General features: G+C 41.6%; 2 protein-coding genes and 1 pseudogene across 5 annotated transcripts in view; all 3 read left to right on the top strand.

Moving 5' to 3' along the window:
• LOC309610094 (THO complex subunit 7 homolog) overlaps positions 1-7,020 on the top strand; it is a gene marked incomplete at its 5' end in the record, with an annotated part of 113,715 nt that extends 106,695 nt beyond the window's left edge. Inside the window, one exon of the transcript XR_014233712.1 lies at positions 6,951-7,020. The remainder of the gene's footprint in view (positions 1-6,950) is intronic.
• BIN2 (bridging integrator 2) overlaps positions 1-13,479 on the top strand; it is a 32,696-nt gene that overhangs the window by 5,407 nt on the left and 13,810 nt on the right. For all 3 annotated transcript variants that reach the window (XM_082352460.1, XM_082352459.1, XM_082352461.1), the window contains exons 2-5: positions 1,463-1,543; positions 12,186-12,240; positions 12,537-12,631; positions 13,223-13,318. In XM_082352460.1, coding sequence (XP_082208586.1) covers positions 1,463-1,543; positions 12,186-12,240; positions 12,537-12,631; positions 13,223-13,318 — 327 coding nt within the window. The remainder of the gene's footprint in view (positions 1-1,462; positions 1,544-12,185; positions 12,241-12,536; positions 12,632-13,222; positions 13,319-13,479) is intronic.
• Positions 2,335-6,953, top strand: LOC309609634 (protein DBF4 homolog A pseudogene; annotated as a pseudogene). Its single transcript has 2 exons — positions 2,335-2,362; positions 2,971-6,953. The product of its transcript is annotated as a protein DBF4 homolog A pseudogene (transcript).

Below are 13,479 nucleotides of genomic sequence, written 5' to 3'. Positions count from 1 at the left end.
GGGCTCTAGGGCGCGCGGGCTTTAGTTGCTCTGCGACATGTGGGATCTTCCCGGGCCAGGGATCAAATCCGTGTCCCCTGCATTGGCAGGCGGATTCTTAACCACTGCGCCACCAGGGAAGTCCCATATTGGGCATTTAATAAAAATCTGTTGAGCAGATGAGTGGAGAATCATCAGAAGGTTTTACAGCATGATAGACCAGGCCAGGTGGAAAACAATGAAGGCCTGGACTAAAGCTATGACACTGAGACTGGAAATCATGGGATGGTTTCCAGATGGTGAGGGATTCCATGAAGGAAGTGAGAGAAGTAGTTGAGGGCAACTCCTGATTCTGACTTGGGCCTGGGGGATGGTGGTGCCTCATTCCAAAATGGGGTTACAGATAGAAGAGTCAGGGTTTTCTTTTTTTTTTTTTAATTTATTTTATTTATTTATTTATTTTTGGCTGTGTTTGGTCTTTGTTGCTGCACGCGGGCTTTCTCTAGTTGCGGCGAGCAGGGGCTACTCTTTGTTGCGGTGCGCGGGCTTTCTCATTGCAGTGGCTTCTCTCATTGTGGAGCATGGGCTCTAGGCGCACGGGCTTCAGTAGTTGCGGCACGCGGGCTCAGTAGTTGTGGCTCACGGGCTCTAGAGCACAGGCTCAGTAGTTGTGGCACACAGCTTAGTTGCTCCGCGGCATGTGGGATCTTCCCGGACCAGGGCTCGAACCCGTGTCCCCTGCATTGGCAGGCGGATTCTCAACCACTGCGCCACCGGGGAAGCCCGAGTCAGGGTTTTCTTACTTGTTATGAGTGAGTGTCCCCTATGAGAATAGGAGCAGTGCCTTTCTCATTTCCATGTCCTTTGCATCAGCACTCAGATCAGTATGATGGTTGGCTCTCCCTGTCACCGGGGAGAGGAGATCAATAAGGAGCACTCACTTCTAGCTGAGTTTCAAATGCATTATATCAGGGCTTCTCAAAGTTTTCCACAAGGGCCTTCAGAAGATGAGAGTCTCCTGCTCGCCTCTCTGACCTCATCTATCTAAAGGAATCTGCTGCTATGGCTGGAAGAGGGTCTCTCAAGTAAAAAAATATCTTCGAGGCTCATGTTTTATCTTCAAAAGCCATGCACATTTTACATTCCTCTAATTAATTCTTGTTTTAATATAATACTCTCCCCCACGCCGAAAACCACTGTAAATAACAATTTCATTCCAGGAACATATACCTTATTTATTCTGGTCTTTATATGTACCCCCTAGGGCACTGCTGCATATCCCCAGGAGTACCCCAATTTGAGAACAACCATAAAACATGATTGATTTTTCAGCAACATGCTATATTTCTAATTCTGTTGGACTGATATGAGTGCATCCCTTAAGTTGCATCTGAGACTCTGAGAGAAGCCAGGGTCAAATGAGGCCAACAGTTAAGAGAGACTTCACGCTAACAGTGTGGACCTCTCTGATTTATATCCCCAGGTACTGCAGAAGTTGGGGAAAACTGTGGAAACCAAAGATGAACGGTTTGAACAAAATGCCAATAACTTCTACCAACAACAGGTAATCTGGAGGGTGGGAAAGGGAAGCTTGGAGGAAGAAAGAAGATATGAGGGCCGAGTGGCAGAAGAATAGCAAGTTCTGCAAATCAGCAAGCATCCCTACTAACCCATCCTCCCCCCAGGAGTAAGGGCCACAGGGTGACCTGCTGCTTATCCTTCTCCTGGGAACCACAAAATTACCTTTCCTGTTCCTGCTCACTCTGGGTTTGGGGGGACAGACGAGTGTTCTTCTTTTCTCTTGGTGGTTCCCCCAGGGTACAGTGACATCACCAGGTCCTTAGACAAAATCAAAACAAGTCCCTGTCACCTTAGTTTCTGGCTTACTATCTTCCCTAGGCTGCCTCTCTCCCACCCTAAGGGTCTTCTCATCTTAGTGGCTCCATGTTTTGTTGCCTCTTTGTCCACTGCATCTACCTCACCAAAGCCATTTATTCTAAAATAATACCTCCATCGTTTACCTGTCATTCTCACCCAAACCTCCTGTTCTCACTGTTCCTTCTGTCTTCACTGGATGTTATGGGTAATTTTATGTAGAAAACTTACTTTAAGAAGTGGATAACAGGTCACTGCAACCAACTCTGAAAATTCTATAGTACACATGCAATTGGAACAAGAAAAAATATGTAATTCGTTTATAGTAACATTAAAAAAAAAAAGAAGTGGACAACAGTTGGTGGCCTGCAAAAGGGGAGAGGCAACTGGCCAGTCAGTGGGCCTTGGAGAGCCGTGTTTCCAGAACTGCTGGACGTGACGCCCTCTCCAGACCCAGCATATGAATGCCAGGTGGCTGCCATGAACTACGGAGCCATGAGGATCTACAGTAAAGGACATTTCCAGGGTGGAATCCAAGTCAAAAATGAAAAAAATAGCTGTCTTTAAACTCTGAAAACTGATAACAAACCAGAAAAATCCAAATGTAAGCCACTTTGGGGAAAAGTATTTTACATTGACTTACCTTCTGTCACTGTATCTGAAAAACTGCCAAAGGACATTAAGGATCTGGGACAGCGAGTTGAAGAATTTCTCAGTAAAGATATCAGTTATCTTATTTCAAATAAAAAGGACAGATTTCTCGTGTACCAAGCCTTGAATTTGCGTATAGTGCAGAAACCACTTCACCTCATTCTAGCCATGATGGAAGTTCATTTGAGTCTCCAGATTCAGTGTGTTTGATCAGAGGAAAATTAGTAGTCGAAAAAGCTAGAAATGACCATGATTTTTTTCCTTTAAGTAGTATATTATCAAATACCTTGTCATGGGGAGTAAAAATTCTTCATATTGATGACATTAGATGCTACATTGAATAAAAGAAAAAAAGAGTTGTATTTACTCAAGAAATCAAGCATTTCTGTAAGCGATGTGGGGAAAAGAATAGGTATTGGTCCACAAAAGGCAAGAACAAGTAGACTCAAAAAGCCTTTTGTAAAGGTAGAAGATATGAGCCACATATTCTAAGTGAGCAGCACAGAAACTTTGCAGAGTAATCACTATCAAGTTGTTGATGATATTGTATCTAAGTTAGTTTTTGACTTTGTGGAATATGAAAGGGACATGCCTAAAAGAATAAAATACAGTATTAGATCCATTTCTCCTATTACTGCAACTGTCCTGAAAAAGCCTGAATATAAAGAAAAGCTAGAATTGCAACATACATCTCAGACTTCAGGGAAAATAATGTACAAGTGATTGAGCAGAGTTTCCTATATAAAGAAACCCAGGAACCTGAACAAAATTTGTGTTTATTTCAGAACATATTCCCTACTTTTCCAGTGAATTGAGAGGGCTTGATGAGAAAACATCTAATAAATGTTCCATGTTAAATCCAGCCGAAAATGACATAAAACAAAATTTTACCCATCTACCTCCACATAAAAATGAACAGGAATGCATTCCTGACATTTCTGAACATAAATTAATTATACATGAAAATGACTTAGAAGTAAGGGTAGATCACTATCCATGTAGGCCACAGACATGTATATAAGTTTCTAATTTCAATATGGATAAGAGTACATCTCAACCAAAACTAAAGTCAGATGCTGTGCATTTTCCAGCAAAGGATCTGAAGGAAAAGGACCTTCATTCAGCATTTGGTCATGATTCTAGTCTGTTAGCAATAAACAGTTTATAGGAACATCTAACAATTCAGGCAAAGACCACATTCCAGAGTCCTCCTAGGAACCCAGTGAATGTGACATCAAGAATACAGGTAGTTTACCTTCTGGTAAAATCCATCGGAGAGTGAAAATATTATAAGGAAGAAAAAAAAAAATCTGGAACCAAATGTGGAGTTTGATAAGCAGAGAACTGAACTTCTTACTACACAAGAAGAAAACAATCTGTAGTTCACCACTACAATCTCTACTGAACTTATTTCAGACTAGTGAAGTCAGAATTTTTAGATTTCACAAGCTATGCTGAAAACAGTGGTATATGTGATGTTTTAGATATTCGGGAAAAGGGAAATTCAAATAATCTGTTGTCAATGTTTTTCTCTTCCCTTTCAACCTGTGTATTTACTGGCTTTTGACTTAAATAGCTTTCAGAAGTGATGAAGGTCATATTCTTGAAATTTTAAAAATTTGTATAAAAATTCTTAGGGTTTTTTTTTTTTTTTTGGCCAAGTTTGTTTACAGAACCAAATGTAAATATTAACAATAAAGGTGATGTTTGCATTTTTCTGCAGAATTGATTACCTGTTACAGAGAAATTATAGAATAAACTTGTGGCTCATTTTTTAAAAAGGGGGGAAAAGAAGTGGATTACAGAGGTTTGACCTATGGGACATTGACTTTCCATCTCTGTGTGCCAGGCATCACATTTATCTCATTTAATTCTGACATGAGTCCTGGAGATTGGATCCCCTCTTTATAATAGAAGGGAGTTAGTTATTAACTTAAATGAATATCCAGTTGCAATGCAATTCTGACACTAAATACCCAGAGTTAGTTCAAATTTCACAGGTTGAGGGCATAGTCTGCCACTAGACTACCTCACTTCAGACACCAGCTGTAAAGCTCCAAAGTTCCCAGGCCACCTGCACTTTTGACAAACTGGCTACAAATTTGGGGGTTTCTACCGACCACTCATCTTCCGTAATTCACTAGAATGACTCACAGAACTCAGGAAAGTGCTCTACTTACAATTACAGTTTTATTATAAAGGGTACAAATCAGGACCAGCCAAATGAAGAGACACACAAGGGGAGGTCTGGGAGGATCCCAAACATGAAGCTTCTGTGTTCTCAAGACATGTCACCTTCCCAGCACGTTGATGTAGGATTACCAACCAGGGAAGCTCACCTAAACTTCAGGTGTCTAGAGTTTTTATTGTGATTTCATTACATAGTGATAATCATAGGCCATGTGATTGAACTTAATCTCTAACTTCCCTCCTCTCCTTTCTGGAGGTCATACTGATATCACCTGTCTGAAAGCCCCAACCCTCTAATCACTTGGTTCACCTTTCCCGCCTGACCAGCCACCATCCTGAGTCATTTGTTTAGCATAGACTCAGGTATGATCTGAGAGGCCCACCATGAATAACAAAATCCCAAGGATTTAGAAGTTACTTCTCAGAAACCAGGGCCAAAGACCAGTCAAATTCTTTATGGTATAATGCAAGAATTATATGGAAAATAATTCTTTAAAATTATATTAGGGACTTCCCTGGTGGCGCAGTGGTTAAGAATCCACCTGCCGATGTGGGGGACATGGGTTCGAGCCCTGGTCCGGAAAGATCTCACATGCCACGGAGCAACTAAGCCCGTGTGCCACAACTACCGAGGCTGCGTTCTAGAGCCGGCAAGCCACAACTACTGAGCCCGTGTGCCACAGCTACTGAGCCCGCATGCTGCAACTGCTGAAGCCCGCGTGCCTAGAGCCCATGTTTTGCAATAAGAGAAGACACTGCATTGAGAAGCCCGCGCATGCAACAAAGAGTAGACCCCGCTCGCTGCAACTAGAGAAAGCCCATGCGCAGCAACAAAGACCCAATGCAGCCAAAAAATAAATAAATACATAAATTTATTTTTTTAAAAATTATATTAAAAGGATATTAGCTATAATCTAATTCAGTAGTTGACTGTGTCAGGATCATTTGAGAAATAATGCAACATCTCCGTTAGTAGGGCTTGGGAATCTATATTTTAAACTTGTTTTAATGGAAGATTTCAAATATATACTAAGATAGAAAAACCTGTATAATGAATCCACAGGTACCCATTACCCAACTTCAATAATTTATCAACTCTTGGGAATCTTGTTTCATCTATGTCTCTACCCACTTTCCCCATCCTTGATCATTATGAAGCAGATTCTAGATATCATTTTATCTATAAAAATTTCATTATCAGTCTCTAAAGATAAGGGCTTAAAATATAACCACAAAACCATTATCATACCTAAAAATATTTTTCTATTAAACATTTAATCATTACAACAAATCAGAAGGTATATCAAGAGGGAATTCCCTGGTGGTCTAGTGGTTAGGACTCTGCGCTCTCACAGCCCAGGGCCTGGGTTCAGTCCCTGGTTGGGGAACTAAAATCCCACAAACCGCATGGCCAAAAAAAAAAAACAAAGTATATCAAGAAAAAAGTGAATTAAAAAATAATGATTTCACACCTCCCATGCTACAACTACTGTTGTTTTTTTATGCTTACAATTACTTTGCTATGTATGTGTATGATCTCTAAATATATCCACAACAAATAAATAGGTTTACAAGTGAGATTGTTCCATTCTTATGGTTTTGTAACTTGACTTTTTCACTTAATTTAATACAAATATCTTTTCAGATATTTCAGGTTAAATATCCAGCTAAAACATAAATTTCAGTAATATCTTTAAAAATTAGCAATAATTTTTTAATATCATAAAATATTCAGTGTTCACACTCCTCTAATTGTGTCATTTTTTTAACAATTTGTTTAAATCAGCAATTTGTTGCCATGTTTAATAAATCTCTTGATCTGTAGGTTTCTAATCCCTCCTTTTTGCAGTTTATTTGTTGATGATACTAGGTTGTTTTCCTGCCGTTTCCTGCAGTCTCTAAATTTTGCTGATTGAATCTCCATGGTATTGTTTAACATGTTACTCTGTCTCGTATTTTCTGTAAATTAATAGTTAGATTTAGAGGCTTGATGAGATTCCGATTTTTGTTTTTGTTTTGGAGGCAAGAATACTTGTTATTATAGGTGTTATATTCTTCCATCTGGAGGCACATAATGTCTGGTTGTCTCCTGTTTTGTGTGGTATTAACAATAGGTGATCATTAACTAGAGAATCTGTGTTTTACATTAAGCTTTCTATGTTTATGATGTAGCAGCTAGTCTGAGAACAGCATTTGGCAACCACTGATCTAGTCTAACTCCATCAAAGGGAAATAGGATCTGATTGAGAGGGAAGTAATTTTTTTTTAAATTTATTTATTTATTTATTTATTTTTGACTGTGTTGGGTCTTCGTTTCTGTGCGAGGGCTTTCTCTAGTTGTGGTGAGCGTGGGCCACTCTTCATCGCGGTGCGCAGGCCTTTCACTGTCACGGCCTCTCCTGTTGTAGGGCACAGGCTCCAGACGCGCAGGCTCAGTAGCTGTGGCTCACGGGCTTAGTTGCTCCACGGCATGTGGGATCTTCCCAGACCAGGGCTCGAACCCATGTCCCCTGCATTGGCAGGCAGATTCTCAACCACTGTGCCACCAGGGAAGCCCTGAGAGGGAAATAATTTAATCAAGGTAATATACCATAAGAGTTGCAGAGCTAGGAGTCTAACTTAAACCCTGTGCTTTTTCCCCTCTACCTCACAAGGAGGCCTCCCTGGGCCTCTTCACAACTCCAATTACTGTTCTACTTCCAACTCCAGGATAGGAATCAGTAAGTTGACACCCACTTTGAAAGGTTTCTGACTCTAGGCCCATTCTGTCCCTCAGTCCTTTCTCTACCTTATAGGATAGACCTACAATGGCAGATGTGTGGGTAGAAAGGGTAGGAGGTGAAGGAAGGGCCATCAAGAAGAATAAGAGGGGGCTTCCCTGGTGGCGCAGTGGTTAAGAATCCACCTGCCAATGCAGGGGACACGGGTTCGAGCCCTGGTCCGGGAAGATCCCACATGCCTGTGCGCCACAACTACTGAGCCTGCAAGCCACAACTACTGAGCCCATGTGCCGCAACTACTAGAGCCCACGCTCCGCAACAAGAGAAGCCACTGCAATGAGAAGCCCGCGCTCGCCGCAACTAGAGAAAAGCCTGCACACGGCAACAAAGACCCAACGCAGCCAAAAATAAAAATTAAAAAAAAAAAGTAGAAGAAGAAGAAGAGGATCAGATGGGACAACCCCCTCAGAATTCCCTACGTGAGCCTACCAACTAAACACTTGAGCAGGGAAATAATTTGAGAAATGAAATGGAGTTAGGCTAGGAATAAGGAAAAACATTTCTCCTGAGAGAATGATACACATAGTAACTGGTGTTTGAACATGCTTGGAAAGTTTATTTAACAAACATTTCATAAGTACCTGCTGTATGCCAGGCACTGTGCCAGATGCCGGGACTTCAACTTGAATAAGACAACATGCCTGTTCTCAAGACTCTCACAGCTTAAGGAGAAAGACAGTGAAAAAAGTCAGGTTTGAAGCTGGACCTAGGTGTCTAAGATGAACGGGAGGAAAAAGGACAAGGTCAAGGAAATTGAAAGTGAAGTATTCCAGAAGTTGGACCAGTTGATCTTGTGCCCTACCTGCAACCAGTTTGTAGGTAAACTTTTTTTTTTTTTTTTTTTGGCTGCATTGGATCTTCCTTTTTGTGCATGGGTTTTCTCCAGTTGTGGTGAACGGGGGCTACTCTTCGTTGTGGTGCGCGGGCTTCTCACTGCGGTGGCTTCTCTTGTTGTGGAGCACGGGCTCTAGGTGCGTGGGCTTCAGTAGTTGTGGCACACAGGTTCAGTAGTTGTGGCTCGCAAGTTTTCGAGCACAAGCTCAGTAGTTGTGGTGCACGGGCTTAGTTGCTACGCGGCATGTGGGGTCTTCCTGGATCAGGGATCGAACCCGTGTCCCCTGCATTGGCAGGCGGATTCTTAACCACTGTGCCACCAGGGAAGTCCTGTAGGTAAACTTTTTATTAATAAATATCACTTCCAAACCTCCCAGCCAGATTTCAAGGCCTTGACACTTGCCTAGGTTCTTAATCAAATCTCCATAAGTAATTTTTCTTTGAGGGCTCTGCTTGCTTCCTCCTTTCCCTTTCCTCAAAACATATATTGGGTTGATTTTTCCATAACATCTTATGGGAAAACCCAAGCAAACTTTTTGGCCAAGCCAATGGGAAGAATTATTTTTGTCAAGCAACATTTTAATCTCTTATTTTTGGTAGTGACAGCTGCTTCCAGTTCATTGCCTTTAAAATCACATCTAACAATCGAGCTTCATCTTTCCCTTCTGGACCTCGATTAGATCAAGAACTGTCAGCACTTGCTCAGGGTTGATCATGCTCTTATTTTGCTGAGTGTTTGGGATTCTGAGTCCATTTTTCTCTAGCAAGTTGGAAACCCCAGGACAGACACTTCTTCTCTATCCTCAGAACCCCAGTCTCTTAGGACATAGCTCTGCTACCTGAGTGCTTAGGACACACTTCCAGAGTGAGTGATTCATTAACTGAGGGCTGGGACTTTGTATCAATATAAGGGATGGGAAGGACTAACTCAGACTCCTTATGGCACTGCCAAGAATTTTGCAAGGATTTAGAGAGCAGAAGTGATAAAATCATAACATTTAGAGCTAGAATTAACATTTAGAGATAGCCTTACTTGATATTTACAGATGAGGAAATTAAAGCCAGAGAAGTGGAATCACTTGCTAGTTGGTAGTAGAAACAAGTTTTTGACTCCCAGACCAGTGGAAAGCTAAGACTGTGAGAGTCACATCTGTCAGGAGAGAAGAAAGATGCTGGGATTATTCAGCCTGGAGACATTTCAGGTCAAAGGAATAAAATGACACAGGTGCTGTCCCACCACCCCACCCTCCCACCCTCTACTACCACTACCACCACCTGTCTCTCCTTCTCTCTCTCTCTCTCTCTCTCCCCCCCTCTCCATCTCCTCAAAGGAAAGGGCAGGAGCATAAAGGAAGAACTTTGACCAAAACACTTGATTCTAAAACACGGAAATGGAGTTGGACTTTTGTGAGGTGCAATGAAGGGCAGAAGCATTCCCATCATAAGGACTATGGTATAAATAGTACCCTTAGTTTTGAAGAGTGTACATACAACCTGTACCTTACCATACGTGGTAGTGTTGATTACTGATCTGATTTTTCAGGCCATATAATATCTAGTGGGATAAAAAATTAAGAATTTCATTTTTAGAAATTATGCAAGATCATTTAACAGCTTTTGTTATTCAGACATGTATATTGGTGACCAAATCTTCATGGTGAAGTAAAAAATTGGGTCCATGTTGTTTTCTTTCAAGAAAGAAATTAAAATCCTTGTTAACTTTTATAATCCCCAAAACTCTTCCAAACCATGGTTATCACATTTTCAAAACTCTCAAAGTTATACCTACCTACCATGTCCATGTTTAAAAGCTATTATGTACATTGAACATCTTAGACTGTTTAAACTTTTTTTTCTGTGAATGAAAAGCAAAGAGGAAGTGGGACATCTTTCCTGGTGAATGCTGAGTGTTTCTGAATTTTGTTAACTGACTGAATCTGTCTCTATCATGCTGTTGAAAGCACTTTCTCAAGGTCACCAGTGACCTCCAATTACCACGTTCAGTGATTTACTGATTCTTCATGCATTCTAACCTCTCTGTAGCATCTGATCCTTCTTCAGTCATCAGAGAATGCTGTCTTGATCCTCATTTGCTATAACACACCATATGATCCCAGTTCTTCTCCTACCTCTTTGACAGCGCCTTAGATTCCCTTGAGACTGTGTCTTCGTGTCCCTTGAGCCCTGGCATTCAGCCTCTTGAAACGGACTTTTAACCTGAGGTATGGTCAAGAGTTTGGACTGGCTCAGAGGTGAGCTCTGGAGGCAAGAAGTTGGATAAAATAATTAGTCCAGTTTCCTTTGTTTACTTGACCAAGTAGACCTGGGTTTTCTGCTGCTAAAATTAAATAATAATGATTTTTCCCTCAAAGAATTGCACAGATTAAAAAATTTAAAATGTAAGTTATTAGATAGAATTTTCTGAATTTTCAGCTTTTCTCTCATAAATTTTTTATACTTTTGGTATGCTCAATAGCCTACCTATAATGAACATAAGCAAATAAAACAAGTGAACAAGTATTTTTATCATGTACTGCAAAATGGATCTTAGCTCAAAGCATCTGAACTGCTGTGAGGATCACTGTCCTGGTCCGTAGGCCTGGCCCTGTGCGACACCCTTGATGTGGGCTGTGCACCTTTCAGTCCAGTCTCACACTCCCGAAGCCAAGCTCCAAAATGTCAACAGCCTGGCCTCAAAATTCCTTCTCACCCAACTGGAAACTAGAGTTCACATAGAGGAAAGAGACCAGAATGGGAATGGGCTTTAGACAACACCATGAGGAACAATTGAGGAAGCCTCTGAAAAAGAGGACTCGGTGCAGGCATGTGAAAGACATCTTCAAACCTGTGTGCAAGAGAAATTAGCCTGCTCCAAATACAGAAGGCCAACCTAAGACCAGTGGGCAGAAGTTCTAATAGAGCTATTAAAAAATGAAGTGCAGGGCTTCCCTGGTGGCGCAGTGGTTGAGAATCTGCCTGCCAATGCAGGGGACACGGGTTCCAGCCCTGGTCTGGGAAGATCCCACATGCCGTGGAGCAACTGGGCCCGTGAGCCAGAACTACTGAGCCTGCGCGTCTGGAGCCTGTGCTCCACAACAAGAGAGGCCGCGATAGTGAGAGGCCCGCGCACCGCGATGAAGAGTGGCCCCCGCTTGCCACAACTGGAGAAAACCCTCGCACAGAAACGAAGACCCAACACAGCCATAAATTAATTAATTAATTAATTAAAAAAAAAAGAAGTGCAAACTAATAGAACATTGTAGATCAAGTATACTCCAATAAAAGTTAATTTTTTAAAAAAACCTATACATTGGTCAAAATCTTCCTAGAGAAGACACAATTTAGTTTCATGATGGTGAACCTAAATTTTCATAAGACCTGCCTATAATTAGGCCTGGTAAAGAGTATTATTGATTAAAACATATAATACAGGAAAAAAAAAATGAAGTGCATGGGAGACGAGGAATGGCCTGTGTGAGGGTGCAGAGAAGAAGAGGGCCTGGTGTCTATAGAAAATGGTAGCAGTTTTTCTACCCAGAGAGGAAGGTGTAAGTCAGAGGATCACATATATAGTGTCACATAGGACTCTTAAATTCCAACAGAGGAACTATAGGTTCTAGTTCACTGGAAGGAGAACAAACAGAGGAAAGAAGACATGCCAGTGCAATGGGAGCAATTTCCCAACTTAAAATTTGCCCCAAAAGAGACAACCAACAACTTCTTGGTAAAGAGAGTAGAGGCTAATATATAACAATTGCAAATGTTTGAAGAAATTCCAGGATTGATTTCTGCTTTTAACCTACTTTTCAACTTTGACTTCTGAAGCATCTTTCCAAATATATCTCCTTAGTCATCAAAGGCATTTCTCCCTTTCAGGCGGAAGGCCACAAGCTATACAAGGACCTGAAGAACTTCCTCAGTGCAGTCAAAGGTGGGTATCAGGGAGCACAGGGGATCCAGAGGGCGTTTATGCAGCTACTAAGAGGTCTGGGGGATGGAAAAAAAAAACAGCCGTACTCAGGCTTTTCATCACTTGCCTGTGCCTGACTCCTGGATCTTTGTGGGCCGAGGAAGAGTAACTTTTCCTATCCCAGCCCCATCCAGCTTCTCTGACTGATAACCCAAACCTTCTGAGTTTGTCCTTTTGGATTGGAGCCACTGATTTGTCTGTCACTCATATGATTATACCAAACTACTTTATGGTAGAACTGAGTTCTCTCCTTTCAGTGATGCATGAAAGTTCAAAGAGAGTGTCAGAAACCCTGCAGGACATCTACAGCAGCAAGTGGGATGGCCATGAGGAGCTGAAGGCCATTGTAGCGGTAAGAGTATTCTGGGCTTTACAGCTCTTCAACACTCACTCTACCGTCATCTCAACCTCACCCCAGCTTCTCTGTCCAAGCAAATAGGAAAACAAAGGAGCCAGTTCACACTGTTCATTTGTATAGCTGTGGTCATAGGTGGTAGGAAAAAGCTGTAACAGGAAAATATTATATGAAGTTAAAAACAAGTTTTCCGTAATCTGTGGATTCCTCTGTTTTTTACCCTCTTCCTCTCTTTAAAACCTTAGGAAGTTTTACCTACACAAAACCAATTGGTTGTTTTTGAAAACTAATTTCATGCAGTTATTTGCACCCAAACTTCCCTATCCTTCAAGCTCTAGAGTCCAAGACTCTCGACCATCGGTTCCTGTTCTTAATCCCTTGAATGCACGTCCAGTCTCTTATACGGCAGTTCCTTGGGGAAGGGCTGTTTCTTCATCTGACTCTTCCCCAGAATCCAAAATGATATTCTAAAAATATCAGTGCTCCAAAAAGGAGGTTTGTTGCAGGAAAAATTTAGGTATTTCCCTGGAATGCAGTTGCTGTTGAGAAGTGGAGCCCTCACCACTCCCCTCTGCCTCTATCCCACAGAATAATGATCTCCTTTGGGAAGACTATGAAGAGAAACTAGCTGACCAGGCTTTGAGGACCATGGAAAACTATGTAGCCCAATTCAGCGAGATTAAGGTAATCAATTTACAGAATCAAGGATGGGGTATGGGTGACCCATATAAGTTAGAAAACATGTTGGGTTAAAAGTATAAGCAGAGTTAGAGCCCATGGTTAGGAGTGAAGTTGGATAGGTTAGGAAAAAGATTGAAAGTTGAGGGTTAGACAAGAGGTTAGGG

The sequence above is a fragment of the Balaenoptera borealis genome (genome assembly GCF_965194805.1).
Source record: "Balaenoptera borealis genome assembly, chromosome: 13".
NCBI classification, from domain to species: domain Eukaryota; kingdom Metazoa; phylum Chordata; class Mammalia; order Artiodactyla; family Balaenopteridae; genus Balaenoptera; species Balaenoptera borealis.
This window is presented reverse-complemented; position numbering and strand designations above follow the sequence as displayed.